The 19,902-nt window shown below is 52.3% G+C and overlaps 1 protein-coding gene across 3 annotated transcripts in view; it reads right to left on the bottom strand.

The window, feature by feature from the left end:
* Positions 1-117: 117 nt before the first annotated feature.
* FARP1 (FERM, ARH/RhoGEF and pleckstrin domain protein 1) overlaps positions 118-19,902 on the bottom strand; it is a 290,586-nt gene continuing 270,801 nt past the window's right edge. For all 3 annotated transcript variants that reach the window (XM_079902745.1, XM_079902747.1, XM_079902746.1), the window contains 9 exons: positions 17,837-17,967; positions 12,964-13,032; positions 12,621-12,710; positions 11,892-11,974; positions 11,691-11,803; positions 11,125-11,288; positions 6,321-6,428; positions 5,821-5,972; positions 118-4,395 (listed from right to left, as the gene is read on the bottom strand). In XM_079902745.1, the coding sequence (XP_079758871.1) occupies positions 4,314-4,395; positions 5,821-5,972; positions 6,321-6,428; positions 11,125-11,288; positions 11,691-11,803; positions 11,892-11,974; positions 12,621-12,710; positions 12,964-13,032; positions 17,837-17,967 (992 nt within the window). In that variant the 3' untranslated portion in view covers positions 118-4,313. The remainder of the gene's footprint in view (positions 4,396-5,820; positions 5,973-6,320; positions 6,429-11,124; positions 11,289-11,690; positions 11,804-11,891; positions 11,975-12,620; positions 12,711-12,963; positions 13,033-17,836; positions 17,968-19,902) is intronic.

The following is a 19,902-nucleotide window of genomic DNA, read 5'->3' as shown; positions in this document are numbered from 1 at the left end:
TGTGTGTGTGTGTGTGTGTGTGTGTGTGTGGTGTGTGTGTGGTGTGTGTGTGTATGTATGTATGAGGCTCTGGGAAGAAGTGCCCACATTCAAGCTGTGGAACGTCCAGGTCAGCTCCCTGTGCAACTTTTAAAAATGGTCCTGAGGAGATACGGGTGAATGTTGCTGATCTGTAAAACTGCTGTCTTCCCGGGGAACTGGAGGGAAGGTGGTTGATTTTTTAAAGGAGATGGTGTCCGCTGGTTTGTCCGCCAGGTGTCTGTGTTTTTCTTGGCTTGTGGTAGCGTCTGGCTTGCCAAGGGGGTTAATAACCTCTGGGTCTCTGGGTCGGGAAATACTTCTTGCCGCCGTTCTTGACTGATTTGAGTACGTGTGACATTTTTTATCATTTGTTGATACGAATCGTTGTCATCTCTTGCTGGAGTAGCAGTTCTTGAGGTGGAATACAAAGGCTTTTGGAAGCAGGGAAGTTACTGGGTAAACTTGAGGACGGAAGGTCAGTTATCTGCTGGCCCGGTGGCCTGGATGTTACAGGGAGAGGACAGAGGCCTGAGCTAGAGACGTCTGAGGGGTGGTTATTGTTTTGGTTAACGGAATGGAGCTAGTTTTTAAACTCTTAAAATTGTCGTGATTTTTTAATTAAAGGTAGATTTGGGTTAATTTCTATAAGGGATATATTTTGGTTAGAGGAAACAGAACCAAATGGCCATCGTGCAAGTCTGTTAACTTGAACAACAAAAATGGAGAATATTTCATTTTGTGTTTCGGAGAGTATTCTGCGTGACGGAGCTGTTTGTTTCCCTGTGTGAGGCGTGAGGCATGAGGCAAAGATCAGTTTTGTCCGTTGCTGGAGAAAGAATCAAAGAAATGGAGCCGTGTTCCCCGAGGTGTGCTGCTTGTCTGATCTTGAGAGCGCCAGAGCAGACGGCAGCTTTCTGGTCTAGAGTTCTTCAGATTTGCAAATGGACAGTGGTTTCAGGACTTGACCCTGACAGACCGCCATGTCAAATATGAGTGATGGTCACACTGATAGGCAGACGGGATCCCAGCTAAGTGAGGTGAGGTTAGTAGCTGCTCTGCAGTCACTGGACGGTAACAACACAGCACCGTCTCCCAGGCAAAGCGGCAAATTACTCTACTGAGTTTATTGGAACCGTCTTCTGTTGATGAAGCTTCTCGGGGAAGATGTGCTTTGACAGGCTTTTGAAAGTGGGTCACCTCCCCCTACAATATCTCCTGGCTTGTTACTTTCTGTAGACAAAGAAAAATCAGGGCATCTGCTTGAGGCTAGCATTTGTGCACTTCAAGTCCTTTATTAAAAGACAGGCCAGGTACCAGAGCTACAGGAGGACCTGCCTCGGGCCTGTAAACCGCTGGTGGTATTTAGCCAGACCCGCGAGCTCAGCACTCAAGGTAGATTGACTGCCCCTCGGAAGCCTCTGGATGCCGAACCCCAGCAGTTAGCGGCTTGTCTGCCCACACTGCTGACGGCTGGGCGGCTTCACCCAGAAGCACAGACAGCCTCTTGGAGGTTGGGGGCTGTGTCTGGCTGGTTGTCGACACCTTTTTGAAGTGGTCTTTTTCTGCCCTAGCTGCACCCATGTGGTCTGGGGGCCTCGGCACTGTCACAGTCGTGTGATTGTCTCGCTGTAACCGAGGGCCACACACCTTCCCGATCTGACGTGTTGTTCTCCAAGTGGTCTTTTGAAGCGTTTAGTTTGAATGCAGCATTTTGTACGTTTCTTTTGGCAAAACAGGTCTGTTTATGAGCATTTTTATATTTTCCTGCTTAAACGTGGCTTGTGTATTTCTGCTATAAAATATGGCAATAACTGAAGAGTGCTGCAAGGTGTGTTCTTAAGCACAGGGTCTGTATCATGCAAGGGTCAATAAAGTTCACAGAAATAATTCTTTTTATAATTGTGTCTTGTGTGTAGAGGGGGAGTAGACAACGTTTGTGTCCCCCGCACCTCTGAATTTATATGTTGAGATCCTGAGCCCCAGTGTGATGGCATTAGGAGGTGGGAGCCTTTGGGGATGATTAGGTCATGAGGGTGGAGCCCTCAGGACTGGGATTAGTGTCCTGACTCCACAGCAGTCCCTCACCCCTTCCACCATGTGAGGACACAGCGAGAAGGTGGCCATCTGTGAGCCAGGAAGTGGGCCCTCACCAGATACTGCATCTGCCGGGACCTTGATCTTGGACGTCCAGCCTCCAAACTGTAAGAAAGATATTTGTTTATAAGCCACCAGTTGATGGTACGTTTGTTACAGCAGCCAGAAAGGACTGAGATAGCGGGTGTCTCTGAAACTCCATCTGTTTCCGGCAGCTTGGGAGTGGTCTGAATCGCCTACATGATTTGCACTTAGGTTTTCTTTGAAGTCACAGGGGGACACGGGTGTGAATCATAGCTGGGAGCAGAAGACTGACTTAGGAGACCACACCTTGTCTCCAAGCCTTGTAGAGGTGAGTGACAGGTGTGACTTTTGGAGGGAGAAGCTCATGATTCCGCCATCTCAGCCGCCCAGGGACTGGGGTCAAAGGCTTCCCAGTCCCCTCCCTGCCCACCTTGCCCTCAACCCCTTGTCTTCTAGAGCCTCTGATGGTCAGTCTTCCGGAAATGTTCTGCTTTCCCGGTCCCACGTTGGAAGCAGCAGAGAAAATTATCACATACGTATCAAAATGTTGTTTGTCTTAAGAGAACAGACTCAGCAGCTCACTCACCCCACCCCACAGTGACCAGCTGACTCCCCGACCCACCTGCCTGAGATTCAGTCAAAGACAAGAGACGAGGTTGGTGGTTTTGCCTTAAAACTTCAGGATGCTGGATTGTGGCATGAGGTATTTTTATTCCCTTTTGTTAGTACTTAAAACCGTCTGTACAGACCGTAAGGCAAGTGATTCACACACACCTCGAGCTACTCATCGTCCATTTGTATGTTTCCACGTACACCGGTCACAGCCCCCCGGTCGGGGTGGGCCTGGGTGTCTCAGGTGAGGGCCCCCAGCTGTGGTGTGGGGCACTGGAAGGGAACCGTGTTGGATGGGTCGCCCCCTCTGGGGGCGGCATCAGGAAAGGGCTTAACAATACCAAGGGAATAGCAGCCACTCGATCCCCATGGAGAAGAGGCGAACGGATTTTGACCCGTGGGCCCCAGCAGTTACTGGAACCCTGTTCCCTGTGTTGTCCGACTATCAAGGATGTGCAATGTCGTATGTCCATACCCCAGGCCGGGGGGTGGTTTGGCGGGGGAGGGGCGGGCGGGGGCGGTGAGTATAAAAAGGAGAAAAGAATGGTTTGTGAAGACAGGCACGATATATATACCACTATTGAGTGTGCAGTTCCAAACCACAGTTGCAGTAGGATACAGGGATGATCACAGGAGCCAGGGGACTAGCACTGTGACTCAGAGCTCCTGCGTCCACGAGAAGCTCAGACACGCTCCACAACGTAACACAGCACAGACGGCCCTGGTCACCGCCATACAGGTTCTCATGCTCGTGAAACATACAGCAAGACACCACAGCTTACTACCCTCCCATCGGATACGGCACTCAGTGCACCGACAGTCCGGAGAGCGCACTGGATTTCCGCTTCTCCTAACAGAAGACAACCCGCTCTGCTTTGTAAATAGTCACCGCTTGAACAATTTGGTCAACTTGTGCCAAGAAGGAGGTCTGGGAGCCAGCGTTTCCCTGGAGCCTGCGGCCCCCAGTGGAACACAGGATGCTGCAAACTGCTCATTTATCAAAAAAGTAAATCCTACTAATTTGCTATCATTATAAAAGTAGAAAGAGTGAGAAAAAAAAATCTGAAAATGATCTCATTTGCTGAAGACTGCCAAGGGTATCGCAGACAAACAATGGAAAATCCATTTTGTAAAATACAGCAGCCTAGAAATCAAAATCGTAAGTTTATCAATCATCTTTTTTAAAAAAAGAGCCGTTGCCCCGTCTTGGTTGCATGGACGTGTTAGTACTGACTGTAAGGTGCCATTCGGCGCTCGATCCGTGGCAACGGGTAACACTGGCACAAGCTGAAGACAGCCCACCGGGGGCACGACGGCCGAGGCGCCACCCGCGCTGAAGGCGGGGTGCGGTCCAGTTCCGATGAGAAATTAACAGCTGCGAAGACAAGGTTTAAAATGGTTCTGTGGAGACAGATGAGAGTTGCTGTGAAACCATGTATTATTTTGTTTTCCAGACAGACAGGTGTTAATTTTACTAGGCTTCATTAATACAGAAGAAAGAAAATGTCTTCCGGGAAAGTCGCCACTGCTGAAACAATCAACACAGGTGTCCCGTCCTGCCATCAATACACGTGAGATTCTTTGTGACTCAGAACGTGGGCACGGGAGGCCGAACTGGTAGCACTTCGGATCACCTCCATCCATCTAGGACAAGAAAGTGAAATAACCGTCATTATCAGCCCGTGTCTCTGAAATCTGCTTTTCTTGTTTGTTACAGCTTCATGACCCCTGGCGGTCGTTACTTACAAAGCCCCAGCGTGACCTAATACTGCCTGGCGTAGAATCTGCTCTTGTAGCAGGAGAGATCTCACATGAGCTCCTAGCTTCCAGGTAAAGGAGAGCGGGGTTAAGGCCTCCTCCAGGTACTCCTGAGGACCACGGACCGGGGCATGCTCATTCTGCAGAGGCGCCTGACGTGGGGCTGCAGCGCACACTGCCAGTCTTTCTCAGGACAGTGGGGTGCGGCCTATCCTAGACACGGGGCTGTTTGTGGTCTAGAAGCAGTGGGCAGAGCGTCCCCCGCCTGCAACAACAAAGCGTCCTCTGGTGTACCACGTCAGGAGTGCCCGGGGGAGGAGACCTGGGGTGGCCCAGCTTCCCGCCTTGGTGGAGCTTAGAGGGCTTTAGAAATCCCTAATCCCAGGGCTACGTGCTCCCTGCCACAGCAGTGACGGCATCTCAGTTTTCCAGTCCAGGATCAAATTTGAGGAGTGCTACCCCGTGGGCTCCCTTTTCAACCAGTGTAGCTTAGGGCCCCGCTGCTCTGGGGTGGGTGTCAACGGCGGCTTCGACCCTGGTCTTAAACCACTGTGCTGTTTCCCGTGAACTAACTTCACGTGAGTTTGTGCACGGACGACTGGCCCATTGATCGGAAACCCTCGTGGGTTTTCAGGAGAAGAGTTTCTCCCTCAGCGGGGTGGCAGCAGCTGCCCTGTCTGGTGCCCAAGGACCACCCCTCGCCCAGGTGGTGATTCGGCAGTGACACTGCTTTCAGAGCCTGCCCCAGGATGCGAGGCCCAGGATTTGTACTTGAAGGTGGCCACGGGGAGAGCCTGGCTCCTTCACTTCTTGGCTAAAGGAAGACCACTGCCCTGGGCCTTCACACCACGGAGCCAGTCTCATTGGTAAGGTAACTAAGAGGCACTAGGATTTTTTTTTCCTTCCTTACGTGGTCTTTTGACTTGAAGCTTACTTAGCCTTTTGGCCACGGGACGAAGCAACTACTGTAGCCATCGACTGGAAAAACAAGTTAGAGATGGAAAAGTGTACCCCACGTGGTGTGAACTAGCGTACAGGTTTTGGGCTGATGTGTCCCAGGGAAAGTCATGGTTCCACTTGCTCCTGTGAAAACAGACGTGTACTCGCATTGGGCACACAGAGCCCAGGTCTTATGAAGTGCTTTCATTTTAAGCAAGTAGCAGGGTGAGAACAAGAAAACCCTTCTGGAAGGGAGTCAATGCCCAGGCAGCAGGTAGCTGCCGCTACAAGGCCTTATGCACTTGGGAGAAAGCCCGCTGCTCGGAAGAAGGGTGTCCTTTCTCTGCAGGTGCCCTGTGGAGGGGGACTTACCTTTCAAACGTGTATTCGCTTTCAGCCCTGAAGTAGTACACGTGGGACTTGAAATGCAGCTTGAACACGTAGTCCTTGTGGAGGTCGTCAGACTCCGAGGGGATGGTGAGCGAGTACCCAAGCAGAGGCAGGCTGGCGAGGGGGTGACTGTCCTGGAAGGGGGCACAGAAGGTGGGAGCAGTCACAGGTGTGGCACCTGCCCGCAGCAGCTGGTCTGGACTGAGGTCCAGGCCCGGCTGCGTCGCGTCGGCCACCGGTGACATCACCCGCGCCCCCCTCCCCTCATCCAACCAGCAGACGCGCAGCCCTTGGCAAGTGGATAACGGCAGCCTTCGCTTAGAGCTGTGGGGTCTCTGCGGGCCGTGGCCTTGCCCAGCCTGCTGTGGGCCCCCCTCCGACACCTGGGTGGCTCAGGGGTCAAGCTGTTCATCCTTCCAGAGGAAAGCTGCCTGCTCCCCGAGGAGGGAGGCTCCTCCCCAGCCGCCCCACTGGGCACATACCTGGTGCGACTTGTAGAAGAAGAGGCAGAAGTTGGTGAAGACTACCCACAGCTTCTGCCACCCGTTGCTGTTTTTGAATTTCCTCAGCAGGTTCCCAGACAGCTGATTCTACAAGACAAGTCAGCCTGTAAGGAGCCCGGTGGAAAGGCCAACTCAGTGTCACAGCCCGGTGGGGCCCGCCGGCAGGGCCATGCTTCTGTGAGCAGGCTTCCTGGGGGTGACTTAAGAAAGTGGCCTTTCGCTCTGGGAGGGGGACTGCGTGAGCCTGGGTTAATTTTCCTGTCACCTGGTATGGGCTGAATTCTGTCCCCCAAATGTATCTTGAAATCCTAACTCCCTCCCCCCGCAATCGCAGAATGTGACCTTATTTGGAAATAGGGTCATCGGATGTAGAATTGCGGAGATCGTCCTGGAGTAGCGGCCCGTATCCACTACGGCTGACAGACAGACACGGGTCAGCCCCTGTGACCACAGGCAGGCGCGAGTGCTGCGTCTAGAAGCCCAAGAACACCGAGGCGGGTCAGCAACCCACAGTAGCCGGCAGAGGCCAGGCGGCCTCCTCCCGCACAGGTTTAGAGGGACGTTGATTTCTGGACCTGTGACCTCCGGGATGGTGAGACAGACCTGCCCAGCGGGTGGTGCTTGTTGGGGCATCCGTGGGAAAGGCTCCATCACCCTCAACTCTAAGCCGGCAGGAGCCCAGCCCCAGCCAGCAGGAGCCCAGCGCCAGCCAGCAGCTCCTGACTGCCACCTGGTGGCCCTGGCCGCAACGCTGGATTTCAGCGCGGAGCCTCCAGGCCCCACCCTGCGCTGGTGGGAACAGGCGTTCCGGGCGTCCTGGTTTAACTCCGGAGCTCCATGGTCTCCTGAGGCCCGCACAGAGCATCACCGTGAAATCACAGGCAGCCAAGGGGGGCCGCCAAGATCAGAGCCTGTGCATCCTTCCTTGCCTTCTCTCCAAAGCCCCTGTGTCACCTCTCAGAGGACCCTAAGAAGCCTCATCTGTGTCCCTGACAAGACAGCAGCTCAGTGCCAGGAAGCCTTGACGAAGAGAGAAATGGATGGTGAATATAATCACTGCCACTACATCGTTCACTTCAAAGGGGTGAACTGGGCAAACGCACCACAATAAAATATACATATACACACACCTGCGTCTACCTCATTCCATCTCTCTGGGGCTTTTCCAGTAACCTGTGTTTAATCCAAGAGACATTCTTAAGTAAGGCGCCTGTGAGAAGAGTTTAAATGGCTCTGGCTGCGAGTCGCTTGCAGTCTGATGGGGGAGACGGCGTGTTAGGCCGAGAACACAGGAAGCAGAGCTGCCCCTGTGGCCATCACTCCTGGCTGCCACTTACCCACTGGCGAAAGGCACAAGAAAAGGCGAACGGTGGGTTCCAGCAGGTGATGGTGGCAACCAACCAGAGTGGGGAGTTGATGCTTGTGCAACAGCACACACGACATGCAAGTCTCACTCTGGAGGAAGGAGAGTAGCGCATTTTCCTTTCCTTATTTTTATACTGAAATCAAATTCCTCCAGACAGAGCCCCCAAAAAACCTTTCTCTTAGATGCGTTTACCTTTGGAACGATAGCCAGTCCAGCCCACAGTGTGGTTTACACACTTCACTATGAACCAGGTTCCAGGCCAGTGTTCTTCCCAAGGCAGGGTCATGAGAACACTCTTACCTTCTGCCAGCAGCCTTGAATCCTCCTGGAACATGCCAGGGTATTCGTTCTGAGTAAGTCCTTCTAGCTTTGCCAGCTTAGCAGATGAGATGCTTCTTAGTAATTGTATCTACGGGTCTCTCCTTGCTCCCCGTTGCCCCCGTGCCCTCCAAAGTTGCCAACCCCACCAAAGCCCTCGCTCCCTTGGCTTCGCTCCCATATACACGTCAAGTCTCCTACTCAGGTCACGTGGACCCTAAGCTGCTCTCAAGAGCCTGAGCCTTTTGTCTACGCAAATGACCTGTGGGTCTGTCTCCAACCCGGACCAGTCTGTGCTGCCTTTACGGGAGAGGTCAGCATTCCCAATCTGGCACCGGCTGAGGCCCATTCCCTGCCTTTCCCAGACTGGAGGAAGGCCTCTTTGCTCCCAGCTGCTCCATCCCTGTTGTGGATTGATTCGTGTCCCCTCAGAAGATATTCATGCCCAAAGGCCCAGTACCTGTGAAGATGACTGTAATAGGGTCGTTGCAGATACAGTCAAGATAAGGTCCTACTGGAGTACCGTGGGTCCTAACCCCAATGCCTGGTGTCCTCATAGGAAGAGGACTTTTTAACAGATACACAGGGAGACCCCCCCCCCCCAAGTGAGACAGAGGCGGAGACTGGAGTGATGTGTCCACAAGCCAAGAGAACACCGAGGGTGGCTGGCAACCACCAGAAGCCAGGAGAGAGACCTGGACCAGGACCTCCAGAAGGAGCCGACCCCGCTGACACCTTGATCGTGGACTTACGGCCTCCAGCACTGTGAGAGGACACATTTCTGTTGTTAAGCGGCTTCAGATGTGTTGCGGCAGCCACAGGAAATGAGGGTCCCCACCCCTAGTTACGTTCCCCCCATCCCCCTGGTCCTCACCTGTGTGCAGACGGCCGAGTGACACCCTCCTCTCTCCCCAGCCCCCACCGCCTCCCAACTCCAGTCCTACAACACAACTTTGATGGTTTCACCTCTGAATCCTCCGCTGGCCCTACGGCCTACGCGAGGCTTCACACTGGCCATCCTAGCATCAGCACCCCGACGTCGACGGTGCCCCCAGACTTTCTACGGAGGCCAGCTAAATTTCACGCTGCCCCCAAACAAACACCCCCCTCACTCACTTCTACCTGCACGAGCCCTAGAAGAGAGAATCTGGTTCTGGGGACGGTAAGGAAGCAGCACGTCAAGAAGGAAGGAGCCACTCCCTCGTCCCCCTTCCCCCAACTCCGGTCATCCAGGGGCATGTGGCACCCACAGGAGCCCACCAGACTGAAGCCACACGCCCTGGGGAAGGGGGATCGGGCAAGGCAGGGACATTTACAGAGTGACAGACGCGCCAGTTCCACGAGCATCCAAGCTGCGTCACTGCCACCTTAAAACCACACTGGCTCAGGGCTCGCTCGCGTGGGCTACAACGTTCAGCAAACCTTTCCTCAAAGGGCCAAATACCATTTTAGGCTTTTTGGGCCAAGGGGCAAAATCAAAGACAGTTGTAGTAACCACTCAAAAACGGAAAACCCTGTTCTTCGCTGACGGGCTGTAACCAAGCAGGGGGCAGGCAGGGTTTGGTCTGAGGCTGCAGCGTGCTGACCACTTGGCGTGCTGACCACTCGGTGTGCTGACACACGCGCGTGTGCGCACACACAGCACCAGTGCAGGCTGTCACCCTGAAAAGCTGGGCTCGAGGAGCTGTGTCTGGGCCGCATTCTTAAATGGCTTGCCTGCCTCCAGGGGTTAAGGAGGAAGGTTCATGCCTACCAAGTTCCCACACCTCCACAGCCCTGACTACACATCGCAAAGGTGAGTATAAAGCGAAGCAAAGAGGACTTCTCCCGCACGGCCCCGCCCTTCCCCTGGCCTCGCCTGGACAGAGAGATGTCATCAGGTATTTTTTGCCTCCAGATGGCCACTGCCCCCTCCTTGCTGGAAAGATCCCTGTCCCCTGGAAGAAATCTCCGGTTGGCAAGCTTCGCCAACAGGTGCAGTGGAAATGTGATGGGAAGGATGAACACAGTGAGCCCCTCGGGAAGAGAAAGCCCCCTCCCCCGCCGTGGGGCGGATGCAGGAGACGGAAGGCCACGCACAGTCGGGGAGCTCCACGTGCTGGGACAGCCCCGAGGATAAGGATGTCTTGACGGGGAAGCATGGGTTTTAGAACATTAGCTGTAGCAGGGAAACTCGACAAACGCAGTTCCGTGGAACTGTGAAGCTCAGTTCCAGAAAACAATCTCAGAGAACCCCTATGGACTACCCATCAAGAAATGTTCGGCTCATTTGAGCCAACACACTGTTGGTTCCGAAAGCAAACGCACCGCTGTCCGTGGCTCACAATCTCCTAGGTGACATTTTCGGGCCAGGCACACTTAGGAATTCAGAATTTGTCAGATTTTAGAAAGATAATCCAGTGCCTGTCCTCTATGACACCCCAGGCAGTGGGGTCTGGGGTTGTAGCCCAGAATCAAACACAGCGACACTGTAGTATAAAACAGGACGCGCTCGCAAAACCGATGAACAGCCTCCTGACCGGTCGGGTCAGCTTCTGCTGTCAGTGGGGCATGAAGAGAACGCCACGGTTTTAGAGCTTTCTGGGCTTCGCATTATCTGAAAGGTTAGGGATTACGGACCTGGACTGGAGGACGCTTAGGGAATAAGGTTTGGAGAGTTCTAGAAGGTTCGCGGTCGCAATACGGGGAGAGCCCCCATCCCCAAAGCCAGATCTTCGGGACGCTCCGAGAGCCGGCTTCTTGCAGGTTCTTCCATGAAATACACCTACCCGCTGTGGCCCTGGCTGGCAGCAGCTTTCCAACCATACCGCCTCCCCGCACCCGATTCCGGGGGCTGCTCCAGGGCACAGCAAGAACGGCGCCTGCGCGGCCCATCCGGACCTCTCGGCGCGGACACACGAATAAAGGCACACACAGTCCCCGCCCTGTGGCTAACTCAGCGAGAGGAGAGGGCACGGTCCAGAGAACAAAAGAAAACCATCACTTGCACAGGCGGCCTGGGAACGGACAGACGCCAAGGCCGGTGCACCTGCCGGCCCACAGAGCGCGCATGCTCAGAAGGCCGGTGCCCGTGGCCTGAGCCCCCGCCGCCTGCCCTACCTCCACGGCCACGCTGAAGTCCACCATGGAGACGCTGGTGTTGCGGTGCCAGCACACGTGCACCATGGTGTTGCCGCGGTGCGGGGCCTGGCGCTCCAACGAGGTGCGCGAGGCGCTGAGGTCGTCCTCCGACTCCTGGTCACCCGCTGCCTCCTCCGGGGACTCTGCGGGGGCAGCAAGAGGCGGCGCTTTCCTCTCTGCTCGCCAGGAGGGCCCCTGTCCCAACCCCGCCCAGGAGCCGAATGGGATGGGAAGGCTGGGGGTCCCGGGCACCCACCGAGCAGGAAGTCACACTGGCAGCGAGGGCTTGGCCAGGGGTGTCCCACCAATCCCTCTGCCAGGGAGCCTCTAACAGTTTTCTCCCCGCCCCTCGCCCCCCAGAGGCTGACAAGCGGCAGTGCTGGCCCAGAAAAGATGCGATTTCTCCACTCGCTCATTCTCTTTTAAGGGGTTTTGTTTGTTTTTTTTAACTTTTATAAAAAGTTCCTTGATTTTTAGCTTAAAACACAAACGTAGACGGTGGCTATGGGGCGCATCGGTAAGGCAATTTTCAGTGCAACACTTACTGCTGTCAGGAGGGCTGCTGGCCAGGAACTCGGGGGCGGGGCCGCTGCTTTTCTCGGCCAAGTCAATGGCCATCTGTATGTCCTCCACCCACTTTTCCATCTCGGACCGAGAACTGGAGGAGGACAGATGGACGTCAGGTATTTCCAGGCCACGGTGGGAAGAAGGGGTACCGAGGTCAAAGGTCAGGCTTCCCGCGTTACCTGGCAGCCACGACGATGGACTGGCGCTGGCCCCGCAGGGTGAGGCAGTGGGGCACGCCCCACTCGTCCTCACTTTCCTCCATCTGTGGGGCGAGTGTTCATAAGTTACTGCCGAGCGGGGGTTGGGATACTCAGTGCATTTTCAAACGTTCACCGAACTGACTATAGCTCGGCGGAACCAAGTCCAAAAAAGTCCCCATCGGGAGGGTGAAAGCAAGGTCAAAATGCATTATCCTTTTTCGTCAGAGCCATAAACCTCCCTCTACCCGCCCACTGAGGAGAGTGTGGGGATATGCCACACTGGTGCACACTGGCGCCCTGTCTGCCTCTGCCCACCAAGGATCACAGAATATAGACACCCGTCCACCGGACATCTCGGGAGAAAGGCTGCTTCCTGGTCTTCACTCCACGTGGACGGTGAGGATGGGCTCTCAGGGCCCCGGGGCCAGGCACCGGGCAGTGAAAGGCAAGTTCACACCACGTAGGCACGGCAGCTTGCCTCTGCGCTTGATTCCGGAAGGAACATAGCCGTGCATCCCAGGTTCAGGACAGGGAGTGAGGTCCCGGGGCCCCTCTAGGGGAGCCCTAACAAGGGCCAGGTTTTTCACAGCGCCTGTGATGCTCTCACTTCCTTATCAAGCCCCTCCCCCGTCACTGGCTCCTGCACCCCGCAGGCAGCCCAGAAGCAGAGGTCCCGGTCCCCATCCCGTGCCCACGGCGCATACTTACGGTCATGCCGTAGAGCGGGAGCTGCCCGTGAACTTTAAACTGATTCGAGGCCGTCAGCCCCCTGCTCGTGTAGAGCAAGACGTCGTTGAACTAGAAGAACAAGGACAAGCGCGGCTGAGACAAATGGGTTCCGTTTGAAACCAACAAGTACAGAAACTACGTTTTCAGAGTCCGACAGGACAATTCGTGGATCTCAACACCTCCAGTCTGAGCAGCTCTGGCTGCTCCTCCTGTCTCCCAGGTACCCCCTCTGGGGCGGCCGAGGCCCAGCGCCGTGACCCTTGCTGGTTCCACGGGCTCACAAGTCACCGATCACCTTGAACAAACAGCTCTCACCACTTACCAGGAAGAACATGCGCTGCTGGAGCCCCTTCCCGGAGAGCTTGCTGAGGCTGCCCAAACGGATGAATTCCTGCAGAGAAAACACACCCACGAGCTGGCTCGGAGCCTGCAAAGTCGCATCAGCGCAGACTCAACGCGATGTGAGATGCTTCCGCCCATCGTGGTCCCTTTCACGCTAAAAACCGTACCCGTCATAGCTCCTATTTACTGAACGCCGTGCTGTGCCGCCTCTAAGCTCCTTTCCTTCTGAGCAACCTGCAAGGCAGGGGCTAGCTTTGGCTCCTCCACCAGAGAAGCAGCTGGCGGTCGGAGCTCCGCTGGCCCGTGCGGTGCGCTGGTTCACACCCGGACCTATAACTCTACACTGAACCCCCAGGCCCTCAGGGCTTCCGGCTGCGAGCGGGGGACAAGGCCCCTGGATGGATACAAAGTGGCAGCCGGGGACCGGGAAGACCGATACGCCACAGGAGAGAACTGTGCATAGAGGAATCTTCTCCACGACTTAAAATCTGGTTCTCAAAAACTAGTAACTGTTCTAGGATGAAAGAGCCAGAAAGGAACTCTCCCTCCCGACTATAAACTTCTGAGGGCACAGATGATTCAGGGCCACTTCAGAAACCCTCCACAAAACTATCATTTACAAAACTGTGGTAAAATACACATAAAACTTACCCTGCATGACCTTTAGTGCATCCATCAATACCATCTAGGTCCAGAACTTTCCACCACCCAAACCATTAAGCAGTCAGTCCCCATTTCTCACTCCCCGTTGCCGCCTCCCCAGCACCTGGCAACCACCAATCTGTTTTCTGTCTCTCTGGATCTGCCTATTTCATGTAAGTCCAACAGTAATATGTAGCTTTTTGTGTCTGGCCTATTTCACTTAGCACAATGTTTTCAAGGTTCGTCCATGCTGTGGCACGTGTCAGAAATTCGTTCCTCTCTGGGGCTGAATATTCCACTGCAGGGATGGGGCACACCTTGTTTACCCACTTAGGCTGTTGATGGGTATTTGAGTTGCTTCCCCTTCTGGCTACTCTGAACAGTGCTGCTGTGGACATGCATGTTCAAGTTTTTGTTTGAACACCTATTTTCAGTTCTTCTGGGTATAGAGCCAGGAGTGGAATTGCTGGGTCATGAGGAAATTCTATGGTTCACTTATTAAGGAACCGCCAAACTGTGTGTCCACAGAGCTGCTTTTAAAACACAGCTGCAAGTTCGTTGACATTCTTCCCACAGAGGCTGGTCTCTGTCCCCTTCCCTTAGATGTGGGTAGACTGGTGACCAATTTGACAAATAGAGTATGGAAGTGATGCTGTGTGACCTGTGAGACCGGGTCATAAAACTACACACAGCCTCTGCTCTGTCCCTGGGAACACTTGCTCTGGGAACCCTAAACTGCACATTAAACAGTGAGACCACCCTGAACCCACGCTGGGGAGGCCCTTCGTGGGCTCTCAGGTGCACGGTCCCAGCTGAGCCCAGCCTCCAGCCGTCTGCCAAGTGTAAGCCTTGGCCCCTCCAGGTCAGCCCATCTGGGACCTCTGTCAATGCCCTAGAGAAAGAAGAATCACCTGGCTGAGTCCTGCCCCATTCCCAACTCACAAAACCGTGACATATACTAAAAGGTTGTCTTCAGTCACTAAGTATTGGGGCTGTTTGTTACCTAGTTTTCCTGTGACCTCAGTAGCTAACGAGCCACGAACAGGGACTCAACCAGTTCATTTGCATTCTATAGACTGCACAGCCTGACTCTTGCTTTGGTCCTTTATGAAATGTCAATCAAAGACAACATCTGCTGGTGATTTAACTGACATATTTTGGAGATCAACGAAGTGACACATAACAAATACTTGCTGGTCCATGGGATGGATGCTATCAGACAGCAACGGTACCGTATGAAGAAACGGTGTTTGGGGACTGCTCTCATCACTGAAGGGGATCAGAGAATAAGGAGTGGTGACCCTACTGTGCTGTCACTCCTGTTCCCGGCTCGCATATCCGATGTTGTTATATGTGCGTTTTCTTAACGAATCTTAGGGATGTGGGAAGGGGAAGATGGAGCTTCTGCAGAAGGGCTAGGGACTCAGCTCACCGTCTCAGGGCTGGAGATGGAAAATGCCTCTTGCCCAGAACTGTTTTTTTAATTTTTAAAGAAAACCATGGAATAGGAGAAAAAGAAAAGGCTCCTAATATCCTTAAGCTCAAGCTGCTTCCTACTGGAATGAAATCCACAATATCCAGGCCTCTGAGTTTTATCCAAATGAACCTCCACTATCCTCCTGGAAGAACTCTCAGGCACAGAACTCTTAGGGGCAGAAAACACACCCTGGGGGCCTGGCTCAGGCCAGAGTGTGCTGGGGGGTGGGGGCGGGGGTTGCGGGGTGGGAATCCTGCCTTCCAGGACATGACCTCATCTCAGCCTGACCCTAGCGGGAGGGCAGCAGGATTATGCCCGAAAGCTGGGTGAGGAATTAGACCGCAGGGAGCTGGAACATTAGCCGCTCACCTTGAAATCTCAATTTTTCAAATTCCACCAGTAGATAAATCTGTCAGAGCCTTCTTTCCACTCAACAGGTTATTCGATAATTTAAAATTAAAAAAAAAAACAAAACCAAACAAAAAACCAGGGTACTTCCCTGGTGGTCCAGTGGTTAACACTTTTCCTTCCAATGCAGGGGGTGTGGGTTCGATCCCTGGTCGGGGAGCTAAGATCCCACATGCCTCATGGCCAAAAAACCCAAAAACATAAAACAGAAGTAATATTGTAACAAATTTAATAAAGACTTAAAAAAAAAAGAATCAATTAGCCTCCGTGTGGGGAACAGCCCATCTTAGAACTCGCCCCTCTGAGGGTCTTAGATCCCTCCTTCCCATGTCAGTCAGGGCTGACTTTGAAACAGTGAGTGGCCGAGAAGCAGGCAGATGAACATAAGAATATGCAGCTAAGGTGGGTCTGCAGTGTGGAACCAGCACCCCTCAGCGTCCTCAATAATAAAGACCTTCTTTTATTTAGCACGTGGTGTGAGCCTGACATGTGCTGTGTGCTTATATTAGCTGCATATGTAAGCCTGTAGATTCATCCCCAGTTTTCAGATAAGGAAACTGAGGGGCAAAATGAGTAAGGAACTTGCCCAGATCACCTGGTCAGTTGGTGGGTGAGAGCGCCCGTATCTGATGAAAAGCTTCTGGTGCCTTCTACAATGCCGTGCTGGGTACTCAATGACATTATAATAAGCATAAACTTAGTCTCTTCAGGTAAGTGTAGGTGGGGGAAGAGGAAGATAATTCGTATTTATTGTGTTGGTTTTGCACATTCAATCTCATTTGATCCGTATCACCTACGACGGAGAAGGTATGACCCCCGTGTTACAGAAGGGAAGGAACGTTCCAGTAAGTGAGCCATCCCAATTCTGGTGGAGCCAGAAATTGAACCCGGGCCGCCTACTCCAATCCACTGCTCTTTTCATAGCACCGTGGAGACTATTCCTCAAAATGAGTTCCTTACAAATGCTGTTTGCCATGTAGCTTGATATGCTAAATATTTCATAACATCCAAAGTTAAGAGAAAATTACATTGATTCCACAAGGCTTTCAAGGCTTCTGCATGGATGGGTAAACGTGATTGTCGTGTACTGAGTCCCGGCAGAATTTTCTCACCAGCAGAGCTGAAGTAAATCCCAGCTTTAATTTCCACCCAGCATTTACCACATAACTCTTCTGACAACATTTTATAACTGGTATTCTGGTCAGCTTTGTAATTAGGATTCCCAACAGAAAGACCCAAATACCCAAAAGATGAGGGATGTTCCCTTTTCTTCTCTGAGTTACACAGATTTAAAGTTTCCAGGGAGGCTACCTGTCAGATAAAACTAGAAGCCCCTGACCCACGGGATACGTGTCTGCACATTAAGGCAGATCAAAGAGGCTAAAATTCCCTCCTGAACCTGGATGAGGTTCAAGATAGGGGACTAGTGGAAAAAATTCCCACAGAGAGATGTGGCGAGGCACAGCGACTACCTAGTATTAATTCCTGGTCAATGACTGCTTCCTAGGAAGAGAACTGGAAAAAGGCAGGCTACCCTGTATTTTTCAAATGCCCACTGGCGTGGAGAGAGTGTGTTTGGACAGCGAGGCCCTATTTTATTGTGAATGACCTACATGTCATGCACATGGGCAAGTCAAGGTTAATAGCATAAGGGAACTTGCATCCCTCCCAGAATCATGTTCTGGCTAAAATGTTATTTTAATTCCAAATTCAAATTACATTATGCAAACTGCATCTTTTTTGGGGGCGGGCACAACACATGGCATGTGGGATCTCAGTTCCCCAACCAGGGATCGAACCTGTGTCCCCTGCAGTGAAAGCACTGCAGTGAAAGCCTTAACCACTGGACCACCAGGGAAGTCCCTGTAAATTGCATCTTTAAAAAAATACTTTTCTTACATGGGAATTTATTGCCTGCTTTCATGCACTAGCGTTTTCTCTGCTTTCTATCGCCATTTTACCCAATTCTTAAAAATTTTCTTTTTATCTTCCGTTTTTATTTACCTAAATTTAAAAAAATAAAATGAGCAATCTCAAATCTGCTCAGAATATGGTGGGGGAAAAATGAACGGATCAACCAGTAAGGAGAGAAAGCAGCATATGAGGTGGAAGGATTGACTGATCTCCTTCTAACACAGAATTTTTGAATTGACACTGTAATGTTCAAGGCATTTTCCCAATTGTCCCCCAGGGGGGAAGGAAGCCACTTCAGAAGGAGGATATTTTAACTTGGGAGTGTCCATATTCAAAAGGTTCAAATGTAAGTCATTTAAATGTTGTCTTTCTGGCTTTACCTCCAAAGCATACGGAGAGCACAGCTGCTTACCCTTCCTGGAATCACAAGATTGTCAACGCCAATCAAATCTTTCTTGAGTTCATGCAGCTTCTGGAAATTCTCCATCTTGATCATCGTACCGTGAAGCTGGGCCACCATTTCCGTGATCTCTGCCAAAGCAGCTAAGGAAGGAAACGGACACAAAAGCTGCAGCATTCATGGCAGACGTGGGTCATTTTCCCCAATATCTTTAAGATCAGTTCTCCAGGGTAATATCCTCCTGTAGCTGAACTATAACGAAGCCATGCTTCTAGGGAAAACACTGCTAATTCTCAATAAGAAAAATTGAGGGATTTACTTTATGTATCGATTGGCTTTGCTTTAGTTTCCCCAAAGCCATCTTGAAAATATCAATGCCCCCTTCAAGCTTGGTGGTGTACAGCTGTCCTTCAGTTAGAATCACTTGTTGACATAAAGGGGCAGCAGCAAGGGAATAAGAGTGCCTGGAATTCTGTTCCAGGGGCAGAGATTTCCCTCCCTTCCCTGTTACCGGGAAAGAACAGAGCAGAGAGAGCACAGAAAAGCCATAGAAAAATCTAGGGCAAAGGAGGGATCTTTCTGGCAAAGGGTCTAACTGGTAGTGCAACACTTTTGGGTAATGAACATTCCAACACACCCCGGTTCTTCCTTCTGCAGACATTTATAGTGTTTATAAAATGGTTGTAAAGAACAGCTGCAAACTAAATTTCCCAATGTGGGCACGTCTCCCCTATACCGACGGGCATCCAATATGGAAAAGGAGCTGGTGCCCTGTTAGCACGGGTTTGGGTGGCAAGCACATCCATGGTAGCTGAGCATTTTGGTCTGTTTGTCAAGGGAAAGCAAGAAACATTTGTCCACTGAACTTCGATCTTCAGGACAGTAAACACCGCCTCCCCCCCACCCCCAGCGCCTCAACTGTGGCAGGAAGCATTCCTTGTTTTTGGCTGTCTCCCTGGGGATGCAAACGAAATGCTTCCTGGCTTCTTATCACAGAATGCTTCTTGTCTCAGCCATAGTGACAAACCCAGAGCTTGCTCCGTCTTTGGACATGACCAGCCGATTTAGTCCAACAAACAATTCCCGGGCACTGAATGTTTAGTGCGGTGGGCACGCAGAAGCTCTAAGAGGAAAACGGATGGCAGCCTGGCCCCAGACGCATTCCAGAACAGCTCTTGGTTCTCTGCATCCCTCACGTTCAGGAAATCTACGTTCAGATATTCCTCGATTTGCCCAGTCTTTCTACAATGATGCCACCTTACGTTTTCAGCTAGGGAACAGACATTTTTGCCATTTAATTGTGAAGAACAGACTTTTCTCAATGGAGACTGTTTAGCATAATAGTAAAATGCAAAACTAGGCAAGTTGCCCTGAGAATAGCACGTGCAAAACCAGAGACATCCCTCTCCCTCGCCCTCACGGGTAAGAGATCTACGCAGGTCTGAGTCCTGGGAGCTGGGAAGGGCCCTAGGTCATCTCACGCAGGCACAGCCAAGCGGGACTGCCAATACGGCAGGACAAGGCAGATGGGGGCGGAGGGTCACCCAGCCTTGAGGGTGAGGCACAGATTAAGCCTTAAAAGAGGACTGTGCCAGGGAAAGGACCAGGAGGTGGTGGCAAGGAGTCCCAGCAGAAGGAACAGAATATACTAAGGCACGAGGCAGGGGGCAGCATGGTCTGTTTCAAAGACTGCTGCCAACTAAAGCAAGCCAAAACTGCGCCTTGAGCCATTTCTGTTGCCCTTCCGTGAGCTGCCAACGTCTTAACTACTCTGACACATCTTTTCTTTGGTTGTCTTTCTAAAAACTAAGATTAAGTTTATAATACTTTAGGCAAGAGACACTGGTCTTGACATACTAATGGGTGTGCGAATTCATGTAATCTGTCAAAAGCCACCTGCGGAGGGTGCATTCTGTGCATGGACTGGCTGCAGAGTGCAGGGGACCCAGCAACAGGCCTCAGGGCCTGGCCCCCAAGGGGCTGCAGGTCCAAGCCAGGGAGCGTGGACACTAACAGACCACATGCAACGCGAGGCAGAGGACACAGGTTCAGAAAGACGATGCGTGGCCCAGTGGGAA

Source organism: Stenella coeruleoalba, assembly GCF_951394435.1.
Source record: "Stenella coeruleoalba genome assembly, chromosome: 18".
NCBI classification, from domain to species: Eukaryota; Metazoa; Chordata; class Mammalia; order Artiodactyla; family Delphinidae; genus Stenella; species Stenella coeruleoalba.
The sequence above is the reverse complement of the archived record's forward strand: the minus strand, read 5'-3'. Positions and strand labels throughout refer to the sequence as shown.